At 43.3% G+C, this 27,502-nt stretch overlaps 1 protein-coding gene across 4 annotated transcripts in view; it reads right to left on the minus strand.

Annotated features, from left to right (window-relative positions):
- Positions 1 to 27,502, minus strand: part of GRIA1 (glutamate ionotropic receptor AMPA type subunit 1) — a 157,507-nt gene that overhangs the window by 29,756 nt on the left and 100,249 nt on the right. For all 4 annotated transcript variants that reach the window (XM_077823714.1, XM_077823713.1, XM_077823710.1 and 1 more), the window contains 4 exons: positions 24,675 to 24,779; positions 22,009 to 22,119; positions 20,940 to 21,146; positions 18,759 to 19,129 (listed from right to left, as the gene is read on the minus strand). In XM_077823714.1, coding sequence (XP_077679840.1) covers positions 18,759 to 19,129; positions 20,940 to 21,146; positions 22,009 to 22,119; positions 24,675 to 24,779 — 794 coding nt within the window. The remainder of the gene's footprint in view (positions 1 to 18,758; positions 19,130 to 20,939; positions 21,147 to 22,008; positions 22,120 to 24,674; positions 24,780 to 27,502) is intronic.

Here is a 27,502-nt window from a genome sequence, read left to right on the forward strand (position 1 = left end):
TCCCAAGATAGCATTGCCACCTCCTGGGACCAAGGACAATTCACTTAACCTCTCTTCTTCAATTTCCCCTTCTACAAACAGGTGATAATAATAGTAGTTACATCATTTAAGTGGGCGTCATGAAGATTCAGTCACTGGGTCAGATCCACCTCCTGGACTCTGCTGCTGCATGTCTGGTGCAAGCGTCCTTCTGCTGAGGCACTCCAACCACTAAACAGATGGGAATAATGAGTGACATTTCCAGCAACATCTGCTGGTGGGGCACCAGTGAAAGTCCTTGTTGGGGAGAGGAGGCAGTACTGCCTCCTGCCAGCTCCCAGGGTGAATTCCCCTCTGGTGCCGCTGGTCTCACTGACTCACAAAAGTGCAGACTGCATCCTTCAGTCTGGGCCAATAGGTAGATAAAGAGCTCTAGAGACTTTATTATAAATACTAAGTGTTACTAGTGGCCTTATAGACTAGGCTGTAGGAGGTCTGGACATCTTGGCTTTAAAGTAGTGGGTGAAATTCTGGCTCATTAAAATCAATGGGAGTTTTGCTGTTGACATCAATAGATCCAGGATTTCACTCAGTGTGCGTCTCTTCTGCTTTCAGTCCTGTCCACTTAAGCAGTGAGCATTGACCATTGGCAGAGAAGCTTGTGGCTGTTGTGAGGTCATTCTTTCTACCTCTTAATGCCATTGTTAAGGGTGAGGATTATTAAGGAGAAAACTCCAGCCAAACATTTTATGCTTATGGGCAAAAGGAAAAATTCAAGCCCACGAAGGGCACCGGGAGCCACTTCTACCCATTATATCACCCCAGAGTTCTCTCACGAGTAGCCAACTTTCCAGTTTAAGAATCAACATTTTAAGCAAGCGCTGAAAAGCTCTTTGACACGTTTCTTCAATATGTCAAAGACATGCTTTGTACTATTAGAATTTGTGCTTGGCCAGCAGGCTTCGCCAGAGCAGCTTCCTGTTCCTTAGCGCCACATTTGCACGCTAAGCCACTAGAGACCGATGCTGTGCTGATGGATACCAGTTGGTGGGAGGGATAGAGAGAGAAGGATTCAGTCTTTGGGGTGGGTACTGTGTCATCTCCATGTTTGGAAGATGCAAAATGCCTTTGGGGTGCCCCTGCAATATAATTAATGTAGTCACTATGATCTACAATACAATCATACTTCTGTCCTACCAAAGGGTTCAATAGTTACATGAGCCTGAGACCTGAGATGGGCAGTGGTCTTCAATCAACAGAAATAGGATGGGATTGTCAGATTGGTCTAGGGGATTTGAGTGTCTGTTCATTTTAATTGGAATTGACATCCAAATCCTGTAGGTGACTTTTGAAATCTGTAATTTCCATGCAATAAATGAGACATCACATCAAAGTGACTGCTCCATAACCTAGAAAATGGCCTCTTACAAGCTCGTCCTTTACAAAACATATTCAAAATGACAAATAAGGGAGATACAGGAGGAGGAGGAGGGCAGTGTGTGTGGATAGTGACTAATGACTGACAGTGAGTGACAGTTACATTCCATTAATTCCTCTATGGCTACAGGAGGGCACATAGCTACAATTACCAAGAAACCTCAGTCCTCCAGTGCACCTTTCTGTGATGACCCACACCGTTCCATGGCCCAACGCTGTGATATGATCCTCTAACACTGATCTGTAACCATGTGTCCCGTCCACACGCCACTGTGTTAAAATTCCCTAATCATCCCAGCCACGCAGTTAGCCTTGTAGGGTGAAATCCTGACCCCACTGAAATCAATGGCAAAATTCCCCAGTGGGACCAAGATTTCACCCATAGCATAGATGGGCCCTAACAAACTCAGGATAGGGTGGTGGGGGGGGGTCCACTCTTTATCTTTGGCTATGTGTGTGCAGCTCACACAAAAGTCAATCTGGCATCTATCTGAGGGCATAGAATCATAGAAGATTAGGGTTGGAAGAGACCTCAGGCAGTCATCTAGTCCACCAACCCCAACTAAATCATCCCAGCCAGGGCTTTGTCAAGCTGGGCCTTAAAAACCTTTAAGGATGGAGATTCCACCACCTCCCTAGGTAACCCATCCCAGTGCTTCACCACCCTCCTAGTGAAATAGTTTTTCATAATATCCAACCTGGACTTCCCCCGCTGGAACTTGAGACCATTGCTCCTTGTTCTGTCATCTGCCACCACTGAGAACAGCCGAGCTCCATCCTCTTTGGAACCCCCCTTCAGATAGTTGAAGGCTGCTATCAAATCCCCCCTCACTCTTCTCTTCTGCAGACTAAATGAGCCCAGTTCCCTCAGCCTCTCCTCATAAGTCATGTGCCCCAGCCACCTAATCATTTTCGTTGCCCTCCACTGGACCCTCTCCATTTTGTCCACATCCTTTCTGTAGTGGGGGGCCCAAAACTGGACACAATACTCCAGATGTGGCCTCACCAGTGCCGAATAGAGGGGAATAATCACTTCCCTCGATCTGCTGGCAATGCTCCTACTAATGCAGCCCAATATGCTGTTAGCCTTCTTGGCAACAAGGGCACACTGTTGACTCATATTCAGCTTCTTGTCCGCTGTAATCCCCAGGTCTTTTTCTGCAGAACTGCCGCTTAGCCAGTCGGTCCCCAGCCTGTGGCGGTGCGTGGGATTCTTCTGTCCTAAGTGAAGGACTCTGCACTTCTCCTTGTTGAACCCCATCAGATTTCTTTTGGCCCAATCCTCTAATTTGTCCAGGTCACTCTGGACCCTATCCCTACCCTCCAGCATATCTACCTCTCCCCCCAGCTTAGTGTTATCCATGAACTTGCTGAGGGTGCAATCCATTCCACCATCCAGATCATTCATGAAGATGTTGAACAAAACCGGCCCCAGGATCGACCCCGGGGCACTCCACTTGATACCGGCTGCCAACTAGACACTGAGTCATTGATCACCACCCTTTAAGCCCAACGATCTAGCCAGCTTTCTATCCACCTTATAGTCCATGCATCCAATCCATACTTCTTTAACTTGCTGGCAAGAATACTGTGGGAGACCATATCAAAAGCTTTGCTAAAGTAAAGGTATAGGCAGAAAGCAGTGAGCTGAGTTTCTGTCTCTTTTCTGGGACAGCTCCATCCTTCAGTGTTCAGGATCAGGTTTTTAAAAGGCCCCTGATGAAGGAAACCTGGAAAGACAGATTACCCAAAGGGTGCACACCTGTTCCATTCCAGAAGGCTGTTAAAAATGGGGAGAAAATGAAGAGCAAGAGGAGAGCAAATGGGAAGAACCCAGAAAAGGATCACTGATGGCTGATAGGGAAGTCAGAGATAAAAACATATCCAGTTGTTCTCCTAAGTGAAGATGCTATGGAAACTCCCTATGATATTGCCAGGTACATTTAAGGGATGGGTGTTTAGGATAAAGCTTTGTATAGAATCTAAAACTAAACAGTTTGGACAGGGTGATGGTTTCCATGAAAGGCAAAATAATTATTGTTTGGCTGGTGACGTTTTGGAAGCTTGTGCTACAAGCAAAACACAGTTTTAATTCCCCCTGAGCAAAACTTTCTCTGTAAAAAAGCTGCTCACATTTTTCTCACTTTGGTGACATTTGTTATCTTTGCTGCACAAATTTCACAAGGTGACAAGCATAAAATTCACCAGAGGCACTAGCTGAGGTGCCTCAGGAGAGCCATTACTCAGGAACTTTCTCTGCTTCAAGTAGCACTGCACTTTTCTTTCTTTTAAAATGGGTGCCTATTATGCTGTGTTGCCAGGTCCAACAATCTCACCCTGTTGAGATTATTAGGTGCAAAGATTTAATGTATTTTAGATTACATCCCACCAGTTCCTCGTTTCCCCCAAGGTCCTTCTTTTAAATTTCAAGTGCAGTCACAGTTTCTGTTTGCATCTCTGAGACTGCCTTTGAATTTCAGGGCAAACCAGCTTAATTCTTCCCCAGTTTCACAGAGTGGCTGGCCTTTCTAAAGGGAACTAGGTCTCAGCCCACCTGTGACATGGCTGGTTTGCCTCCTCAGGTGGAGAGAATGAATTAAGTCATGTGACAGGTAGTCATGCATCTAAACCAGGCCTCTGGGAGGGTAGAAGAACACAGGCAGGTAGACAGCTACAGTTGCAGAGTGAAACTTCAGGGGGAGACAAAGTCTGCTGCAGTGGTCCTTGAGCAAGACTTTTGGGGCTGGGTACAAAGACCCAACTGAAAGATCCATACAGGCTCAGGAGCACTCAGGCCTGCAAACCTCCCAGGGCAGGGGGAGTCAAACCATCAAAGGGGCACATGTGCATAGAGTTACTGTTATCAGCATTAACTCAGCTGCTAAAATTCCACACCTCTTTTTTTTTAAAGGGTCTGGAAACAATGCCAGGGAGAGCAGCTCTGCCTCTGCTCAGCCACAGATCCTGACTCCCATGTGTGGTGTACTGAAAACTGTGTTAAAAATGGTGATCTATTACCTTAAATTCTGAGGGTTCTTCCTGGATCCTGCTTGCAGGTAGGGGGCGCAGTAGGGAAGCAGACAAGTCAACCTGCAGCCAGCCAGCCTACACTAAGGTGGGGTGAGCTGAGCTTTCTGTTTTATGGAGCAGCCTGTTTTCTCTCTCTCTGATTTTGGACTCTTGTGGGGTATCATTCTGAATTTGAAGGAACAAGGTATTGTTGTGTTACAGCCTTTCAGACAGTATTTTATGTTTATATGCGGGAATGCCATGAAACATTGCACAACGTCAAGGCTTCATGAAGCCAGAGAAAGGAGGAAAGCATGCCATGGAGCAGAATGCCTTGTATTTCTGCTTCCACAGGCAAGCCCCACATGGATTCCATCCTTTTCTGACTATGCATGTGGAGTGGACAACAGAACCATTTATTCTTTAAAATCCCACTGAATTTCAGTGGGAATTGGGCATCTAACTCTTTTCACTCCTTTGAAAACCCCAGTCTTAGGGACAGGGAAAGGGCCCCTGATTGATCTATGCTTATGCCCATTCCAATTTATCTTGGCTCCTCTAGATGGTCTCAGATTTTTAATATGTCTCCGAGACATATTAAGAATCTGAGACCATCCAACATATTAAGAATCTGAGACCATCTAGAGGAGCCAAGATAAATTGGAATGGGCATAAGCATAAATCAATCAGGGGCCCTTTCCCTGCCCCTAAGACTTTGTCTCCCCTTCCCACTTTCCTTCGTCCTAGTTGTTTTTCTTTATCCACAGAGTCCCTGTATTTTTCTTTCCTCCCTCTCACTCTAATAATCTTCCTCTTCCTCATCTCCATTATCTGATTTGGTTGTTTGCCTGCTTTTACTAATCATGTAACTTCAAAGGGGTATTGTGAGAATTAATTAGTGTTCATAAAGTGTTTTGAAGTCCTCCAAGGACAGATGCTAAAACACTTTGCACTTCTATGGGGCCTTTTATCAGAGGATCAAAGATTCATTGCTGCTGTTGAATGATTACTGCTCAGCCTTTGGATCTGAGGGTAAGCAGCTACTTTCCTGGGCTAGGAAATAATCCAGAATTACCTTATGGGCATCATAATTGGATCAACCTCTTAAAAGTAGGTTGTTTATGTGCGCATGCATCCCCCCGCCCTGCCCTGCTGTAACACTACAAGATGAACCCCTCCTGACTTATGGACATAGTTCACCTCTTCAGGGTGATGTGGTGAAAGGTACCATCCATGAGTCCAGGAACAGTCACTTGTTATGGACTCCCTGTCTCCCAGTCACAGGAACCATGGTGCTCTAGAGAATTACCAAGAATTACCAAGATGGCCTCTGAAGATGGAGCCTGCAAAGTAGCCCCTTGAGAGCTTTATCTGCTCAGCCACCCAGCCTCTTCCTCTGAGATTCTAATGTAGATTCCACTCTGCGCTCTGGACAAGGCATACTGTTAGCTCAAGACCATGGTTTGCCTCAGTGCATCTACTGATCTCAAGGGAAGCTAAAGAAATTAGTTTCTCCCAATGAAGACCGCAGTAGTTACACGAATGACTACAAAAAGGAGTACTTGTGGCACCTTAGAGACTAACCAATTTATTTGAGCATAAGCTTTCATGAGCTACATGAAGTGAGCTGTAGCTCACGAAAGCTTATGCTCAAATAAATTGGTTAGTCTCTAAGGTGCCACAAGTACTCCTTTTCTTTTTGCGAATACAGACTAACACGGCTGTTACTCTGAAACGAATGACTACAGAACCTCCTGGGTGCACCTTTGTGGTCTACGCTGTGGACCACAACAAACTCAATTAGCCTTGGGAGACACTTGCCTGACTGGAACGTCTCTCTTAAATAGAGCAAGTCATGAAATGAAGGTGGTGGTGGGGGGAAAGACCCTCTATGCAACTTCATGTCTCCAGCACACAGAGCCCAGAGGCTGTCGCAGCACTGAGGAGGTTTTAAAATAAATTCTGTGATAAAAGCTGAGACAGCTGCTTTCAAACAGTGACTTTTACACACACACACATATTTAAATGCAGATGTGCCCACGCATTTTAGAAAAACCTGAGGCAATGTTACCTCTGAGAGCCCTGGTTGCATGTGGGTAAAGTTCCTGAACATGTTGATATGATTTCCACCTTCCCAATTCTCTGCCAATTCTCCTCCACCCTGACCAGTAACCCTGCAGTCCTGGGGCTCCTATCACTTTGCTTATGCGCCTCAATCCTTTCCTAGGATAGGCTCTTCTTTTCTGGGACACTCTATGCCATTAATATTTCCGCTCTTGGGTTTCTCCTGTGCAAAAGGCACCAGGAGTAAGATGTTTTGATGATACAGACAAATATTCACAAAGGACTAAGACAGCAGGCCTCCAAACACTTCTCAGTTTTGGGACTTATACTCAAGGTTTCAGAGCCAAACAGTGAACACAATAAGTCTCGAGCTTCCCCTCCAAGTCCCCCCACATTCAACCCCTGGGAGTTTGCAGGGATGCTTTCTTTATTGAGCCCTGTTATGAAACTAAACCTGCTCATCACAATTTGGGGAATATTTTCCCCTAGGCACATGTGATTATTCTGGGTTTCTACATCATGTACCCAGACATAAAATTATCTCAGTGTCTGGAAATCTCTATTTAGGTTACAAAAGTGCAAAACAGATTGGATAATATGTTTCTGTGGGCTCATTTCCACTGCCATGGTGCAGGATGGAATGCATACCTTGTGTCTGGCAGACTGAAGAAGAGACCAGGGGATTGTGCAGTACTGCCCAATGAATAAAAACAGTGTATTATCACACTCACCACCAGTTCTATGGACACCACAGGAGTGGCACCTGCAGAGCTACAACAGAGGAAAAGTCTTTGAACATAAGAATATAAAATATCTCAGGAAAAGGTCAACCAGCCCAATTCACCCACCTCTTTTAAATGAACCTGAAAACCACCTTCCTGCTCGTTCCTCGGATCTCTCAATCCTTTCTGTCTCCAGAAACAGCCTCATCAACTGGTTAATTTTCTTTGCATTGCATCTGTCGCTTTCTTCAGTCAATCAGCTCTTTCAATTCTCCCATAAGAAGCAAAGTGGCATCCTGTCCCCATTTAAACACGTTCACTCCCAAGCTTTTTAGCATCACCCATGACATCGTCAGCTTTCCCTGCCTATTACTTTGTGATTCTGTTTTGAGACATAAAGATACTGTGTTGCGATATTTGCTGGTTTCATGCACATGTTTGTGTACGTGTAATGACAAGGGAGAATGGTATTTGCAGTGTCACCCAATCAAGCACTTGGGAGGAAGTTTAAAACGAAAATTAAATGGTTATAATTCGTCCAAAACAGAAATTAAAGGAACTTCTTTCTCTATTGTTGGCCAGAAACTTCTGTCCGCCACCAGGGGAATAAAACAGCAGCCGTGGATACTAGCTCTAAGTATGGAATCCAGAAACATTCGAATCAGGGAATTCAATACTCAGCCAACCGTGTATCCAGAGAATGCACAAATGATATGTTATCACTGATAACAGTGATGTGCAGCACACTGGGGAGTTATTTAACAAAACTCCCCTATACTGGTGCTTGTGAAACAGATCCAGGGCTTCTCATCTTAGATGCAATAATTTTCTGGAGTGGCAACATAAAGTTCTGTGTAAAAGCCACTCTTGCAAAGGACACCACTTCAGGGAGTCATAGGTCACTGAGCTCCACAAAACCCCGTGTTCCATGGAAAAAACACCTCCAGCAAGTTATTAGAAAGATCTAACCATGTACGTCCCCTGACTGGATTGGAACATGTTTGGGAAAATAGGCTACCAAAATAAAAAAGTCTCTGTTACTAATTCAAAACCAACAATTGAGATTACAGCATAAAAAAGGACATCTCTGATCCTCAAAGGATTTCCCACTGAGGTGAATAATGCCTAATCTAACCAGCAACTTCACATTTTTGAGTCCTCATAAAGCATTATAAACAGTTTAAAATGACTAACACAAGCTGTGCCCACATCAGAGATGTTCTGTTAAAACCCTCCAATAAAAATGCCAAGTATTTTCCATGGGAAATTAAACAACCACCCCCCAACCCCCAAATCCTCACTTTTTTTGAAAATTTCCATGAAATTTTTTCAGTTTTGCAGGGGAAAAAAACACAAACAAATAATCTAGAAAAAAACTTTTAGATTTCAACACCATTTTTGGTCAAACAAACAAAGCAAAACAAAACGGTTTTTGGTTAAAATGTTCAGTTTCTGAAAACCAAAACTTGATTTTTTTATTTTGATTTTTTAACCAAAACCCAAACATTTTACCAAGTATATTTTCGTTTTGCTTTCCAGTTTATCTTTCAAAAACCCAGAACATTTTACACACACACACACAAACAAAATGGTGAAAAAATGTTTTGATGAAAATTTGTTGATCAGCTTTAAAAGATAGTTTTGCTCCTGTATGAGAGGACAGAATTGGGCCCTACGTTTCTCTGTGTTATTAGTTAACATTTTTACTATTGTAGCATCTTGATTGGGAGAGTCCACTGTGCAAGACACAATACAAAGAACATGCTAAGAGACTGTTCCTGCCCTAAAGAGCTCACAGTCTATATATGCAAGACAGAGAAAAGGTGGGAGGGGTAACAGATCAGTGATATGAATTGCTCAGCACCACATAGCAACTGAATGACAGTGCTGGGAACTAAAGCCAGCTCTCCTGATTCCCGGTGCAGCGTCCTTTATAAATAGGCTTGGAAGGTTTTGATTTTGATTGGTAAATGGCAGTTATGTCGATTTCACTGTACATACACAAACCGGTGAAAAAATATTTCCAACAATAATAATCAAAATTTATAGATAGGCAAAGTAAGAAAAATGCTACTTGAGACTTATTAGAGTCAAAATCCAGTGATTTAGACTTTTGAATTAGGCTTGTTGTAGGTGGACTAGCAAATAACTACTAAAACAGGTATGATGTGTTGATTTAAGTATATTTATGCTGTGTATTTTGACATGTGATGTTGACGATTTGTATTAACAGTTTATAAAGCTATAACTTTTTGAATTTCAATGTCTACTGTCATTACATTTCAATGTCTACTGACCCTGCCCCATAATTTTGTGCAACTATGAAAATTTAAATATTTAAAATGCTTAAAAATAAACAATCACATTTTGCCAAACCAACCTATATATTAAACAGCATTGACACTTCCTCTCACTTGAGCTAAAGGAGTAGCTCTGCTCTCTGGTAGTAGTAGCAGTAGTAGACTATTATCCTCCAGTGGCCTAATAACTAAAAAGGGCTGTGAAATATATTCATAACATAACACACTGGCAAAAGTGTGTGTGTATGTTGATTCCCTTTTTGAATCAGATTCGCAGATAATCCACAGGTTACAAATAATCAGCAAGTTTCCTGTAGGCATCTCAAGAGAAGGGAACTCAAACACCAAGAGAGTACTGAGCTTGTGGATGAGTTGAGGAAGGTGCTTGCATAGAAGAAGGCATAACAAGTGCTTGTGTGAGGTACTGACAAATGGATGGATAAAGCTGGCATTCAATGTTTATAATGCATTTGGAAATCCTTGGATTGAAGGGACTACCTGGAAATCCAATGGATTATTATTTGTTCTGTACAATTGAAATTCACTATTATTCTTCCAATGATATTTTATCGTTTAAATATTCCTTTCCCATGAACCTCCTGTTCCCCTCATTACCTCTCCAAATGGAAGATGAGATAGCAGGGAAGAGCATTTTCCGAAGTTTCCCATTGTTCACTGATTGCAGCATCTTGGTTGCCATGGAATATGTGCAAGAACCAGAGTGCAGTTGCTTAACTTCATGTTGCTCAAACTGTTTGTTGAGCTGTTTCTATGGTGAGTCACCTAACTTCCTTCGCTAAGTGCATTTTAGATGTAAGTGTGGCCATCAGCTCCTAGAGCTTTGCGAGCACTGCCACCTCCCACCACCCCCGGCCCAAATTTTCATCTTGCTGAGAGTAATTAACTCTACCAGGTGCAGGTAATTAGGATGCCATTAAATGGATTTCTAAAGTGGAAGGTGACATTTCCAGAAGTTGAAATACAACTGATATATATATTTAAGACCAGCTTCAGCTTGAGTTGCAACAAACTGCAAAACAGCTTGGGCCCGATCCCGAACTCCTGAGTCATGGCCACGTCTTCAAAAGCCCCCGCAATATATCCATCCTCTACTAGAGTGGGGATGGGGGGGAGGCAGTTTGAACCTCCTCTGTCATTTGGCTTTTAGGGTCTGGTTTGTCCCCAGTGCCAGTTAGAGAAGACCTGATGTCTGCTCTAAATTGCACCCAGCCTATTGCACCCAATCAAGAGGCTGTGAGAACACTCCAGTCACCTTCTCTCACCCTGAACACACCCCTCAGTCACCATGGAATGCTTCCTGGAGGGGATCTGGTAGAGCTGTCGAGGGCCTCTCAGCCCTGGGGCTGTTCATTGTCCTGCGATTGGGACAATGGTGAACTGGGCCCAAAGGGAGAGGCTCATGCTCTGCGTTCAGCACTGGTCCTCATTTTCGGAACTAATCAATTCTTATGTAACGGCTCAATAGAGCTGGTCTAAGTGTCCCAAATTTTGAATTTTTGAGAAAAAGCTTCACTTAAAATTTGATTTTTGACCCGCCCCCCTCAAACACTCCCTCCAACAATTTGTTCTGAATATTTTTTGACCAGCTATACAGTGGTCAATTTTTTTCAGCAATTGAAACGTGTTGACGAAATTTCAAAATGATGACATTAAAAAAAAATTCCTGACACATTTTTCTACTGTAGAAGTCTCCAGTGATTTTTCAATTTCATTTAAAATAAAATCTAAATAAACAAGAAAAAGAGTAGGAGGAAAAATCTTCATAATGAATTACATGATGAATATATAATAGTCTCTTCCACAGACATGCTGCTGGAGGGAGTGAGAGGTAATGCCTGGAAGAGTGGCTGAAATGGAATACAAGAAAAACAAGGCAGGTGAGGTAATATCTTGTATTGGACCAACTTCAGCTGATGGAAGGTACAAACTTTTGAGCGACATGGAACTCCTCTGTGGAGCTCGAAAACTTCTCCCTTCCACCAGCAGAAGTTGGTCCAGTCAAAGATGTGACCTCACCTACCTTGTCTCCCTCATATCCTGGATCCAACCCAGCTACAGCAACATTGCAGACAGTTTTCAGAGTAACAGCCGTGTTAGTCTGTATTCGCAAAAAGAAAAGGAGTCCTTGTGGCACCTTAGAGACTAACCAATTTATTTGAGCATGAGCTTTCGTGAGCTACAGCTCACTTCATCAGATGCATACCGTGGAAACTGCAGCAGACTTTATATATACACAGAGAATATGAAACAATACCTCCTCCCACCCCACTGTCCTGCTGGTAATAGCTTATCTAAAGTAATCGTCAGGTTAGGCCATTTCCAGCACAAATCCAGGTTTTCTCACCCTCCACCCCCCACACAGACAGTGACACTCCACTGAAACCGAGTGCTGCAGAGCATGACAACATACTCTGCAGAATTCCCCCATTCCCTACAGTGACCCTCTGGGTCTGTGAACAGTGCAGCTGGGAGATGTGATCCCCGGTGCGTGCATACAGACTTGCGCTAACTCAGCTCCAGCTAGCATGCTAAAAATAGCAGCATGGACTTTGCAGCACAGGTGGCTGGTCAGGCCAGCTGCCCGAGCTCGGACCCAGGGAGTCGGGTGGGCTTGGACAATTAGCTGGAGCCACTGCCCCTGCAGTAATATCCGCTCGAGCAGACGTAGCCTGAGTCTGTCTACCTGCACTTGGAATGATACCTCCCAGCTGCAGTGTAGGCATACCCTTTAAAATCACTTTGTCCCTGCACGGTTATACATCACAGACACTATTCCCGTTCACACATACACAATGGCAATCCAGAAATCCCCCATTTACGATAGAACCTCCCCACCTCGGATAAGAGCTTGACACACAGGATTGGTTCTTTTACATTCTGTTCCTTGAATTCAGTGCAGATTTCATACGCACGCTATATCTGCAGGGGCAGCCTTCATGACCACCAGACCAGGACATCTCCGGTGCTGTTCTCAGATTTCTCAGTGCTGCAGATTATGTTTAGTAAGCTTATGTTGTGTTTGTACTATGATGCGCCATCCCATTAATAGTATATTTTGATCTGTATCTAAAATATGATTTCTGCACTCGACTTCTAAGATTGTATGGCACAGGAGGGGTTCAGAAGAACCCTATCTACCAGACAGTTTCAACCCTCCTCCACAGAGATATGGTAATCAGGGCAGTGATTACAATCCAAGAGGGTTTGGTGAGTCTAACCACCCTAACAACAGAGCTGCCATTCGTGTAGTCTGCCCAGCTAGAAGTCCTAGCTGTCAGGAAAAACCAGTTTGAGACAAAAGAATACGCATGGAGGGCTCACACTCCATGTGGCCTCAGAGGAAGGGGAAGGCAGAGACCCGCTGAATATGGTAATGGATCCTGAAATCAAGGAGGAGGAGGAGGACACTAAAGACAGGCAGGTACAGTGAGCCCTGCATGACAAACTTAGGCCACCAAAAGGTGGGTTTTCTATAGTGAGATCACAGGCATTAGTTATCTTGCTAGAAATGCACATCTCTTTTAGCAGTGAGGATGTAGCCCAAGAGATGACAAAGAGAGAAACATGCTCTCTCTGAGGTAACAGAAGATAGGTGGACTGGCCGGTGGGCGTATACCAAATGCTTGATCCTAGCCATAAGACATGTATGTTTAAATTTGTTTTGCTTGTAAATAATCTGTTAACTCTACGCTTTTACTCTTTTTCACTTCTAAGAAAGCTGTGAGGTGTCTCAGAAATTCCGGCTGGTCATCCATGGATGAAGAGCGAGTCAATAAGGCTCCCGACCCACAGGGGCCTAGTTAGGTACCAGGGTCTGTGTTTCCCACCCCAAGGAAGGGAGAACTTGCAATAGGCAATGAGGGCAACTGAGGGACCAAAGCGAAACATAAGCCTGAATCCTTTCCCATCCCTCACATGCAGCAACTTCACCTCTGTTGTCACAATATGTTCTTATGCTTGAAGGTACCTGGGCTTTTCATTTGTCTATCCCTCTCGAGTCAGGCCTGCTGTAAACAATCTTTGTACCAGTGTAACTATGTCGCTCAGTGAGTGCCATCTATAGCATGGACACAGTCATAACAGTCCTTCAGATGCTAGGAGTAAACCGTGCTGATATAATGCATTTTTATACGGATACAGCTATGCTCACACAAGAGGGGATTGTACCATTTTAACTGTACTGGTATTGTGAGAGCAGCACAACTTTCATGAGTAGACCAGGCCTAGCTCTCCAACTGTTGTAAGTTTCGGCGATTCTGAGTGTCTAGTCTGTGTGCGTCAAATTGCGTTTTGGAAATAAGTAGTACTTGAGTCATATTTACTTCACACTCCTCATCCTGCAAATCCTTGCGGAATATTTAGTAGCTCTCTTGAAAGGATGTCTGCAACAAGGTGCTCTTTACGGGCCTGTATTTCACATTTTAATGAGTACTTTTGCAATTTCATGATCACTTTCTGAAGTCTAGGCAGTACTATGAACAGACCAATGGTTTAATGGTCTGTTTCAGCCTTGAGTGATTTCGGCCCATAAGTGTATTCATGAAACCACTCACTACCTAACCCAATTTCTTTTTCGTTTTCAATCTGAGCATAGTTCTGATGTGTTTCAATCAGTACTTTGGAAGCATAGATTCTAAGGGCAGCTAGGACAAATATGATCATCTACTTTTTCCTCCTGCTTAACCCAGAGCATATAATTTTATTCAGTAATTCCTGCAATGAGAACACCGGGCAATCATCCTGCAGAGAGACAACCACCAAACTATATAGGTAGGCATCCACTGAGCGTTTAGGCTCTGCACTGCTAAAATCAAAATATTGCAGCATCTATGCTCTTTTTAATTCCCAAAAAGCTTTCTTCTTGCCAGTGACACAACTTCTTAAGCAGCAATGGTGTGGACTTGTTAGAGGTGCATTGGTTTAGTATGTTAACATGCCCCTGAATCTCTGTAACTTCTCCTTATTCTGGGGTATTTCTATAAAGACAGTTGCCTTCATTTATCGACTTTCTTGCAAATATTTGGTTTTCCTCTGATCTCATACAGTAAGCATACAAGGCCCAGGACTGCTGCTATGGGAGTGCTTGCTATTTCCAGACCCCAGTCACCTACTGTCTGTCAGGATTACAGAAGGTAAATATCCCTGTCACGTGGCAGGGTCTGATATCCAGCCAGTCCAGGGGCTGCTGGTGCCCCTCTACCCCATCCCACACACTAACCTTTCACAACCCCCCTGCATCTGCACAGGGGCACTCCACACAAAGTCCCCCCACCCCAAACTCCAGGATTACCCCATTCTCAGTGACACGCCATAGGATCCCCTCCCCATGCACACAGACCCAATGATGCTTTACAGAGTGCCCATTTTGGGGTGATACGCTACAGCAAACCAACCCTCCATCATGACAGAGACGTGTCTCCCTCCATGCAGCCCAAGAGCCCATGTCCCCACAGTGAGAAATACAGAGGAACCATTGTTCTGCTGTCCGACATCTCGCAGAAATTTCCCCTCCCCTTCTCTCCACTCAAGCCATACCCCACAGAAACCTCCCCCTTCCTTCACCCACAACCACTCCCCACAGAACCCTCCCCAGGAATGCATACCCCAGAATATCTGCCCACCCAGAAGAAAGTATTTTCATCCCCCCAGGCCTCTGAACAGTTATACTGCCGATCAGCATTCCAGAGCACTTCTCCCATCTCGACAGGACCTCAGCCCCATCCCCACCACACACAGGGACACTCCACAGAATCCTCAATAGAATGACATCCCTGCACCACCAGACTGTCTAACCCTGATCCTAGTTCCCCTGCCTAACCTCAGCAGCAGCTATCCTCTGACAAATGGAAACCCCCGTTCAGGTAGCTTGTTGACACCAAGATGTGAACAGGATGCTTGGGTTCACAGATGATTCGGGGATGCTCATTTATTTTGGTTGTTGGACGCCAGACACGACACGGCCCCTTAAAATAGTGGGATATGGCTGCACTGCTTATGTAGCTTGTCCTGCCACATGACAGCATGGGTATACACAGAGTTATGCCTGTGATGGTCTCTATTGAAGGACAAGCTACTGTTATTAGGGTGGCCAACAAAGACGTGAAAGATAAAAATACCCCACAAGCAACTGGACACAGATCCAAGCAACCACATTTTATAATAATAAAAATAACTGGTCACCATTTTTTGTGTTAAAATATTCCTGTCAGAAAACGCAGTTGTCTTAAAATCCAAATGTTCTGTGGGAAAATTTCAATGATTTTTTTCAATTTCTCTATCAGGAGAATTGAAACAGAAACATTCATTTAGAGTCAACATTGAAAAATTGAAACAACATTTTACACTTTGAAATGGCCGTTCAAAACAGAAAATGCCATTTGAAAATGTTGAGTCATTGTAATTCGCTCCAAAATGTTCATATTTTTCATTTTGGCATTTTTTAATCAGACAAGTTTCTGAATTTTTCACTCTGCAAACAATTTTCAATATTTCAACTTGCTGTTTCAATTCTGAATGGGAACTAATTGCAAAATTACAGGTTTCAGAGTAACAGCCGTGTTAGTCTGTATTCGCAAAAAGAAAAGGAGTACTTGTGGCACCTTAGAGACTAACCAATTTATTTGAGCATAAGCTTTCGTGAGCTACAGCTCACTTCATCGGATGCATACTGTGGAAAGTTTAGAAGATCTTATTATATACACACAAAGCATGAAAAAATACCTCCTCCCACCGCACTCTCCTGCTGGTAATAGCTTATCTAAAGTGATCACTCTCCTTACAATGTGTATGATAATCAAGTTGGGCCATTTCCAGCACAAATCCAGGTTTTCTCCCCCCCCCCTCCCCCCACAAACTAACTTCTGGAGGGACAAAAATTCCTGACCAGTAATAACAATAACAGCAACCACAGCAATAATGATCTGATCCTAATAGATGCAGCCAAGTTAAGAGATGTGTTAAAGGTTAAACTCCTCTCCGCGGGTATTCACAGGGAAAAACTTTCTGAACACTTCTGGTAGATGCTGGATAATGATCAGTGATGACCTTTAAAACATATTAATACTATAAATGTCACATCTACCACAGTACCTTTGGAAGCTTTTTTCCTCTGCTATCAGGCATTTCATTAGTATTTTGCCAAACAGGCAACAAACAGTCAAGAACCCAGACATACAGGAACTTTAATTTTCATCATACAAGAGCTTTTGCTGTTGTTTAGTGTTATTGCTATTTGCTGATGGAGTCATTTCTTGTTTTATCCCCCAACTCTCACTGTCCGCTCAGCATGTGTAAAATTAACTTCCATTTACAGCACTGTAAGCCGACAATACCCCACACAGAGTTAATGTTATCTGAGGCTTCAAATAAAAGAAAAACAAGACAAGGGAAAAAAAAAAAGATGGAAAAAGTCTTGCCTTGATTTGTTACTAGAGTAGATTTGATCTTGAAGTCACTGGGGAAAATAAACAGAGAAAGCGAAGAAGCCAGTCTATAGAATAATTTTTCTGCAACTCTACTTTAAGAGCCAATATTAGGCTTGGGAAGCATCTTATTCTATGGTTTGTTTCTATCTCTGTAACAGCCATGCCAACCCCCTAGATTTAAAGCACTGCTCCCCGCCCACCCAACCCTGACACTGGATCTATCCAAATCCAGATCTAAGCTCATGCCTTTGATTCATCTCCAGCAGAACTGGGCAGGAAATAGTTTCCCAAAAAGTTTCCCTGCCATGAATAAAAAAAGATTTCCAAAATTTTTCCCATTCCCAATCGGGACAAAAAGTCGAAATCACCAACGTTTTCACAAGCTGACTAATTTAAAAAATTGTAGTTTGGGTCAGTTGAAACAAAAACATTCTGATCATTTAAAAACATTTAGTTTTCATTATGTCTCTTTCAATTTTTTTTCAACATTTTTGGGTTTTTGCCTTGACTGGGATTTTGACAATTTCAGAATTTTAGTTTCAACATTTTGTCGAGTAGGGAAATTCATCAAAAATCAACCCTTTCCTGTGAAGTTTCAGTTTTATGAATTGGCATTTTTCAGCCAACCCCTCCCCCCAAAACCTTTGTTAAAAAATATCTGACCAACTCTAATCTCCAGTTTTCTCTTCATTGTGTGAGGAGTGTACACGTACCAATGGATCAAAGACTCCTCACTAGAGAAACATTTACTTGGTGTACAATTTTTGTAAGCAAAGAATACTTGTTAGACCCAAGTGAAAAGTATTTTTTGCATGAAATGCCAGACTGGAGAGAGTTTGTATTATTAATCCTATTGGTAGAAAGGAAAAATAAATAAATACCAAAAATCACTGGTCACCAATGCAATTGCAGGCATGTTACTTCCATAAAAGGCTTTTTGGCTGATCAGAGGAAACTTACTTACAAAAAATAAATGCAAAATTTGCAAAGATGATGACTGAATCTCCCAATTCTGTGACTACTTTGCACAACATCTTTTTGTATCATGAAAGCTTTTGCTACATGGTTTCCCCATGTCACAATTTTTTTCTGGTATTTTTCCCAGCTTTTTAGCCAACTTGTCATATCACACCAGCCTTTTATTTAGATGCAATGCTTTTAATTTATGCAGAGACAAATTGGCTTCCACAGAAGCCACTTAAGGAAGCAGTTAGCCCTTTGGTGCTTTGCAACTCCTCATTTCCGTACATACATTTGAACCATTGACTATAAAATGGGAGCATGTAGTGAAAACGCAGTAACTCTCCAAGGGCCCAGCGACATCTACTGCAATTCAATGTATTTTACAGTCTTTGGCAAGATGTGCATAAGCATTCATTGGGAACATCAAATCATCAATAAATAAAACATTCTTCCATTGTTTTACTGGGTTTTCAAAGCTTCCCTGCAAAGCCCAGAGGACGCTTTTGTTCAAAGAGAAATGACACTGAGATAAGCAAAACTGTCTAGGTGGGGCAGGTGGCTTCGCAGAACCTTGTTGTTGGGAATTTTGTTTTTCAAAGCCAAACCTAAAACTAGGGTGGCACGTCTTAAAAGCAGCATTTTATCTACGCTCCAGTGTTTATAATGTTGGGTAAATGATGCCTATTTTGGCCCATTTCTAAATATATGTGTAGTTCAGAAATTAAACTGAATGAGATAAACCAGAAAGAGGGTTGAAAAGGGATATATGGCTCCATGGCATCCAAAAGGACTAAAAATGCATGAATTAGAAGAGTATTTGTGTGTGAAAGGTAACCAACCTTGGTGAAATATCGCATCCTTGCTGCATAAAGGCTCCCAGGGAGAACCAAAGACTGTTAAATATCCCAAATTCATTAGTCTGGTCACTGGGCGGCTGGTCACGCCCTTCCTCGAACTCTTCAGTATGCCATTCATAAGGGCTGAAGCGGCTGACCAGGAAGAGGACAACGCTTACTCCAATGTAGGCAAAAACAATGCACATCCAAATCTCATAAGCCAAGGGATCCAGAAAGGAAAAGACTCCTGGCTTGGATTTTTGAGGTTTTTTTATCATGATGGATATGCCCAGGCTCATAAATGGCTTGGAAAAGTCTATGACTTCTTCTCGGACGAGGGTGATGGTTAATGGTGCAACAGCCACATCAGCTCTCTGAAAGGAGAGAGAGACACCAAATACACAGATTGTAGATTACATGCACCAACACACTCCATCACCAGCCTTCTCTTTTGTCTTCCTTCTACTGGACACTCCCAATCCATTCTCTGATTTCATAGGAAGATTTAATCAGGAGAAACCAACTACTAGAGAAAAGCTAAACAAAAACCCCATTACACCAGCATGTTATTTCCTTTCCTATTATTACTGATTGCAAGTAGGTTTAAAAATCAGACATCTTTCCTTTCCGAGCCAGTCAGGTCCTCTTGTCTGATTCATCCACTGATGTCACAATCCAAGGTTAGTGACATCTCATTTCAATATCATGTTGCACAATTAAGAAATGACAAAGTAACAGAGTCTTATCATACACACAGCAGAAGAGATAGGAAGAAAGTGTACTGAGGGGGTGATGCCAGGATGTTTATTTTCAGCAGGAGATGCTTTTCTATTGCATGACTCATAGATGAAGGGAAATATTTTAAAAAAAGCCAAAGCCACTTTTGAAAATGGGATGAAGGCTCCTAATTCACATAGGGCCAGAGTTAGAAAGGAATTTAGGTGCCTACAGATGCACCTGGTGAGATGCACAAAAGTGCCTAACTTCTATTGACTTTCATTTCGATTTTCCCAAAGGTGAAATTCAGACTGTTCCATGGAAAATGTTGCTTTTGCAGAAACTGCATTTTCCATGGCAGAAAATAATTCCAATGGAAAATTCCCAACCAGCTGTAGTGAATAGTGATCAAGCCATCCAGCAACCAGATATAAATATAAGTGACACGATGCACGATAAGGATAGAAATACTAATAGCAAGAAGGAGATTCTAAGAGAGAGCCCATTTTGGTGTTAAGAGTCTGACTAGTCAGAAGGCTGAGATTTCAAACCCAACCATTTCTAGGTGCTACTCCTTCACAGCTCTGTCAGAGAAAAGTTGACAAAATGGGTGTGCTCTGGGTGTTGGTTTTGGGGTAGGATGGCTGGGTTATTTACCTCAGAGGACTACTTTAAATTACTACTCTGCAGTGTGAGTAACTCTCTGCATAATTGCATGCTTACCTCCTGGAAAAAGGTTGATTATATTATGCTTTCACATGCTAGTTCATTAAAATGTATCTTGTAGGATGAGAAAGGTCACACTGGTTGCTGTGGGCTAGACCTTAAGAATGATACTCTAACTGACTGCACTAACAGACATCTAACAGCAACAAGGCCATGGTGACATGATGAAAGGTCCTATTTTTCAATCAAAATGAACATGAAATAATAGAGATGTAGCTGGGGTAGCATTAAAAATCCAAGCAACACAAAGTGATGGAAACATTCAAAACATGAAAAGGAACTCAATAAATAGAGATAGACAGACAGACAGAAAGGGTACCATTGGTACTTTAATAGGACCACCATCTCCTGCATTTGGGTACACAATTCAGTGCTTAAGTGCACTAGGGGGGTACAAAGGTGCTGATGCACAAATTCAAAATTTGGATGTCTTATTAAGGTGCTGTATTAAGGCCCATTATCTATCTAGTTCTTGAAAGGACTTTGGCTGCTGAAGGCAGGAGATACCTGAGATGATTGAGGCTCAAACCTCCTCCCTCTTCTGTTTTTGTCCTAAGTGAAGCTGTTCTCAGCTCACCTGGAAGCTGGGAGTATCCGAAATCTTTCCCAACCAAATCTTGCAGAATTTGACAGTTTGCCTAATCAATCAGTTTGCCTTCAGGCCTGGTAGCTACACTTTTTGAGGTCCACTCATAATTAATTCCTGTAATTATGAATCAATGGACAAGGTTGGAAACTTACTCCATAGACCAGCTCTCCCACCATGCCATTCCATGCTTTATTGTCAGGGTCCCGGGCTCCATACTTCCCATCGCTCACTATCTCCAACCTGTATTGGTAGCCAACATGCTTAGCAATCTCAGCAGCAAGCTCCACGCAGTAGCCTTCATACCTCTCGTTGCCTTCAAACTGGTTGGCATTCTTCTTGAGCATCACATATGGATCTTCCTGGCAGAGAGAGGACAAGTTAGTGAGTCATGCTTCCCTTTTTGCCCCCAGAGATGTTCAACTTGTGTCATGCTCTCAGGCAGGGATGCTAGATACGATTCTCAATGCACTTTCCAATTGCTAGTGCTGGAATCATTTACAAAGTGGTTCAGCACAGCCTGTTCAAGAAAAGTTTGGGCTGGTAAGTTGCCTGTTTGAGATTTCTATTGTGAAGAATTTGGTAGCAACCCTAGCTGGGGTGGACCTAACCAACAAGGAAAACGGATAGGAATTCTTCAATAATCTCTGGCAGAGATTCCAAAAGGGAAATAATGCCTTCTACCTGAGGATCCCTTAGCATTTCACAAACAACTGAGTAAGCCGTCATCAGTCAATCTCTGTGAGATAGGCATGCACAGTGGTGCATTATGTCAAATGTTATGGAGGTACCTATTGCTGCTCTATAATAATGGCTGAGTTGACTTTTCCTCTTAAAGCAGGGATTCAACCTCTGTTATGTATGAGGAATACAGCGTCTCCTTCCTCAAATTACAGCACCTGCTCTGTTGGTGCACAATATAAAACATTGCTACAATGTACCTACTTTCCCTATGTTGATGTCCCTGCTCACTGCCTGCCATACTTCCTTGTCGTTCTTCTCTGTGTTAAGAGGGGAGACATCTTAAGTATTTATTTAATTATAGGGCAACGGCAAGTTTTTATGGGCCACCACTGGAAGCATTAAGTGCTGCTGTGATTATATGCAACATGTATTACAGGGAAAGGCGTCTGAAAGGAAAGGGGTACACAGCACAACAGGGAGCGTGAGTGGAAGAGAAAGGAGTGAGGGAGACCTGTGGATTAGACACGCAAGAGAACTTACTAGAATAGTTGTAACTATGTAAGTCCGATTCTGTAGAGTCACGGATTCATTGTCACCTTGGGAATCTGTGGCTGTGGGAACAAACTTATCATCTTCGTTCCAGTAACCAATCTGTTAACGACAGAAAGACCATGAAACCCTGCTGTCCTCCGAGCCTGTTCCTAGGACAAGCCAAGAGGAGAATAATATACCAATAGGATTGCCATGCCAGCTTTAGCTGTCTCAGGGTGTTCATCACCAACCAGACCTCTACTGTTCACACTGTCCTGACCTTTCCCCCCATCCTGGCCCTGGAAACCCCAGAAAAATAATGACACGTACTGTGCATAATGTACAGGGGTAACCATGTATATGTAAATATGACAGCAATAATCACACAATAATAATGGAAGTACCACAATTTCCTCCAATACTTAGGGGAATCAATAACAAAAGAATCTCACAACACTGTATGCGGACTGCTGGTAAATAAGTTTTTAATGACAGGTTTCAGAGTAGCAGCTGTGTTAGTCTGTATCCGCAAAAAGAAAAGGGGGACTTGTGGTACCTTAGAGACTAACCAATTTATTTGTGCATAAGCTTTCATGAGCTACAGCATCCGATGAAGTGAGCTGTAGCTCATGAAAGCTTATGCTCAAATAAATTGGCTAGTCTCTAAGGTGCCACAAGTCCTCCTTTAAGTTTTTAATGGTGACCACTGTTAATGTATGATGGCCTCTCGAGGCTGATACAGGTCTTGTGTCACACCTCAACACTTGCATAAGTGTAAAATTAAATTCTAGGATACCTTGCAGAACCAGGACAAGATGGGAGGAAAAAGCAGGAGACTTGTTAGAAAGAGACAAAAGGAGCTGCCCCACTGCAAAAAGTTTGGAGTTGCACATGCAACTAAGAAGCTGTAAGGGGCAGAATTCTTGGTGTTACTCTGTGTTTATTAATAATCAGGGATACAGTCCATGCTATCACTGCTGACTGGCAAAGCAGAGAGCTGGAGAGTATCAATAGGAAGATCATTCTTGAGGTGGCCTTATTTGAAGGCTTGATTTTTTTAAGAGGTTTTCCATCATATCATGTTCGGATGAAGTTGCATAAGCTCTGCTGATGTGAAAGGGATTTCTTACCACATGATATGGGAAAGAGTATTAATTCAAGGCAAGACCAAAAACCTGTGGAGGGAAGATTAGAGATCCCGGCAATGCAAGACATACAACCCAGAGAGGCTTCTCCTCTCTTTACTGCAGAGAAAAATGAAAAGTGTGTGAGGAAAAAGCTTCCACACGCTGCTCTAGGGCAGCACAAGTGGAGAAAACACATATTTGCTTGGCATTTCTCACCTGATTGATCCCACTTACAGCACATGTGTTGGAAGTAAAGGTTGGGGGAGTTGCAAGGGAGGATTTGATTGTTTGCAGTAAACATACAGTATAAAACCGTATTTGGACTTCTCTGGGCCCTATCTTGACCTCACATTGAAGGTAACAGCAAAACTCTCAGTGACTTATATGGGGCAGGATCAAGTCCTCTGTATCTTATACTCATATGCTGGTTATTTATTTATTTGTATTGTGGTTGCACCTAGGAGTCCCAACCATGGCTCAGGACCCCACTGTACAGACACAAAATTCATATCTAATAATTAAATTCATATGGCCACAGTGAAGGAAAAAAATCTCTTTGACTAGTAAAGAGGGTTTTCCCCATGCAGGCCTCCAGGGGTTAAGAGTGAACCAGTTGTTACCAGAATACAAAAACAGTAGGAAATACTTCCCAAAAGGAATAAAACAGGTCAGAAAGTGAAGTTCTACTGCCCTTTTTTGATGGGCTCCAGCTTCACATCTGAAACCAGCAGGGTCAATACGATATCGTACGATATTGCTTCTGTAGAAATGCAATGTATGTGCAGCTGTCAGATCTAGATGATGAGGTCAAATTTGATGATCATAGTTGTCCCTTCTGGCTTGGGAATCTATGAACCGCATGCTATTTTCCTCCTAATTAAACATACATGTATTGTTTTTCAGTTGCTGACATAAATCCCACATTATTTAAGGTTTAATAGAATTGATTCTGTTCCCTGAATAGTTCCAGCATTCTTCATTTTCCAAACCTGTCATCTCAAGCAGGTTAAATTCCAAAGGACAGAAGGGAAAAAATTCTCTCTCTGTTTGAAAGTTTTCTGTATGGAAGTGGGAGATAAACACATACAGCCTGAGTGAACACACGACATGCTGAGCTCTTTTGAAAATATGGCTACTTATTTTGGTGCTTAACTGGAAGCTAAGCCCCTCTGAAAATCTGGCCCTGATTGAGAACCCTACTGAAAATTCTGGTGACTGTGTGGGGTTTCCAAAATCACTCCACACTGCCCTCCCAAAGACGTTAGTGGTATAAAACTCTCACTGACTTCAATGGGAGTGGTGTTAGACGAACGCTGTGCATTGTTAAAAACCTCCTCCATATTTTGTATGTAAGTAATACAACATGGTTTCTCATGTTTTTTTTTCACTCACATTGAGCGATGGAGTTACCAGGCATAGGTACTCTACTCATGAATTCTCCCTCTTAAGACTCATGAGGAGAAATGGCCTCCAAGAGACAAGCCCATCCTGCGCCCGACACCTTGCCCATAACTGTTGAACAGGAACAGAACTGATCCTTTGCTTTACCTTCCTGATCCCATCGTGTTTCACTTCAATCACATGGAGGGTGTAGTTGGTCCGACGTCCTTTCTCGTTAAACTGAACATTGCCGGTTAATCCTTCAAAGCGCACCTTAAAAGAATAAATATCAATGAGGAGAGCAACTTGATCATTCTGTGGTTGACGACCAGCAGTCACAGCAGATGGGGATCAGCAGAGAAGGGAACACAGAACAACAGGCCACTGGATTGTGGGTCAGAAGCATTTGGGCAAGTCACCTTGCCCCTCTGTGCCTCAGTGTTCCCGTCTGTAAAATGGTGATAGCGCTTACCACCTTTATAATGGTGCTTTGAGATTCTCAGAGAAGATGCACAAAAAAGCAGTAAATATTGTAATTGTGAAGGAAACAACCTGCTCCTGTGCTGTGCCTGTTTTCTAGCCACTGAAATGGGACTCTGGCACAAACATCCACCAATATTTTCTACAACTTTTTCAGAGGAAGAGATGTGCCCAGCGGTATTTGGAGAAACAAAGGTTTTTTTCTTTCCACAAGGCACAACATATTTATCTCTTGTGGGGACGGGAGGGAGATTGAAGTAGCTTAAAAGAGGTTTCAGAGTAGCAGCTGTGTAAGTCTGTATTCGCAAAAAGAAAAGGAGGACTTGTGGCACCTTAGAGACTAACCAATTTATTTGAGCATGAGCTTTCGTGAGCTACAGCTGCAGCCGATGAAGTGAGCTGTAGCTCACGAAAGCTCATGCTCAAATAAATTGGTTAGTCTCTAAGGTGCCACAAGTCCTCCTTTTCTTTTAGCTTAAAAGACAGCAGCATTAGAAATTCAGAGTAGCATTCCCCCCCCGCCCCCCTTGCATTCTCTGGGCCTGACCTGTGGATGACCTCTTTTGATATTTATTCTCTCTGGGACATTTTGAAATAGGACCTCGATGACTTCAGAATGCAGGCTAAATGATCCAATCATACTTTTCATTTTTCCATGCTGTGAAGTCATCTAGACTATACCAATTCCTTTTATGTTTATAAATGAAATGGTAATGCTCCCATTTCCCCATGTGATGGGGTGGGAAGAGTGGTCTTTGTCATCTTGGTTGGAGCCCTTAGAATACCCTCTGGCTTTTCAATCAAAGCCCACTCCCATATTTCCTTTCAGATCCAAATTCCCTTTAAAACACAAACATTCTGTTCTTTAATTAGTTAGAAGGGGTCTCTGCAAAGAGACTCCAGACATTTTTTGGAGTCCCTTCGCAGAGACCCCTAGCGGTGAGAGCATCCAAGCCTCAGGAAACATTAAAATAGACTCTAGAGTCCTGATCTCTAGAAGTGCCAAGTACCCACATGTCTAACTGAAGCCAGCTGGAAGGTTTAAGTGCCCAGACCCTCTGAAAATGAGACATTAGGATCCAAGCCCTCACTGGCTCAGAGACTGAAAAATGAGGACTCGACTCTAGCTCTTGGTTCGCAGCCAAATGTCCAGATACGTAGTAACTAAAGCTGGTCAAAATAATACCAGTTATTTTTGAGGGATTTAGTTTTAATTTTTTTTTTTTTAGTTTCCTGGAAGAATTTTCAGTTTTTCCTTTAACCTCCCCCCCACCACCCACCCCCCCCAAAAAAAACACACCTCAAATGGAAAACCAGAAATGTTGCTTTTCAGGCCATTTTTGAAAAGAAAAACCCATGAAAGCTACCCCCCCCCTTTTTTTTTACACCAAAAGCCAACCAAAATCCCATTATTTTCCCTGAAAACCATTAATTTTATCAAACCATTTTTAGTTTCCTCTTCTCTGCTGAAAAGCTGGAAAAAAACATCGTTTTGGTCAAAAAAGCCACCTTTGACTGAAAAAAAACACCCACCAACCATCTTTAAGGCCAATTCTTTTGCTTTAGGAGATTTAGATCTTGGTGTGAATGCGGCGGCATAGACAGTAATGTTTCATCCTTGCTGTTGCCGTCAGTGAGACGTTCCCTACCCTAAACAGTAGCAGAGCTTGCTCAGGGACTTACTCCTGTTGAAGTGTCTTGAAGAAGGAAAGAAACAATTAAACAAATCCCCATCTGACCTGTTGCGCCTTAGGGGCTGTCCATAAATTATGTAACACAGTTTTTGGTGATTTTCAAGACCCCCCCCCCACCGCCCCTTGTAACACTTTGTTACACTGAAACAAACATGCAAAATGACCCCAAATGTATTATGTAATTTATGGACATTGACTTAGAGCAGGGGTGGGCAAACATTTTGGCCCGAGGGCCACATCGGGGTTGCAAAACTGTATGGAGGGCGAGTAGGGAAGGCTGTGCCTCCCCAAACAGCCTGGCCACCGGCCCCTATCTGCCCCCTCCCACTTCCCGCCCCGACTGCGCCCCCTCCCATCCAACCCCGCCGCTCCTTGTCCCCTGACCGCCCCCTCCTGGGACCCCCGCCCCTAACTGCCCCCCCGGGACCCCACCCCCTATCCAACCCCCCCTGCTGTCTGTCTCCTGACTGCCCTGACCCCTATCCACACCCCCGCCCCTGACAGGCCCCCCGGGACCCCTGACCCATCCATCCCTCTCACTCCTTGCCCCCTGACTGCCCCATCCCGGGACCCCACCCCCTATCCAACCCCCAACCCCTATCCACAGCCCCACCCACTGACAGGCCCCCTGGGACTCCCATGCCTATCCAACCACCCCCTGTCCCCTGACTGCTCCCCGGAACCCCCCCACTCCCTGCCCCCTTACCATGCTGGAGCCAGCCATGCCGCCACCCTGCCTGGCAAGAGCGGTGGGCCAGAGCGCTGCCAGCACGGCAAGGCTGCGGGGCAGAGGGAACAGCAGGGGAAGGGCCGGGAGCTAGC

This window comes from Eretmochelys imbricata, chromosome 8, assembly GCF_965152235.1.
Source record: "Eretmochelys imbricata isolate rEreImb1 chromosome 8, rEreImb1.hap1, whole genome shotgun sequence".
NCBI lineage: Eukaryota > Metazoa > Chordata > Testudines > Cheloniidae > Eretmochelys > Eretmochelys imbricata.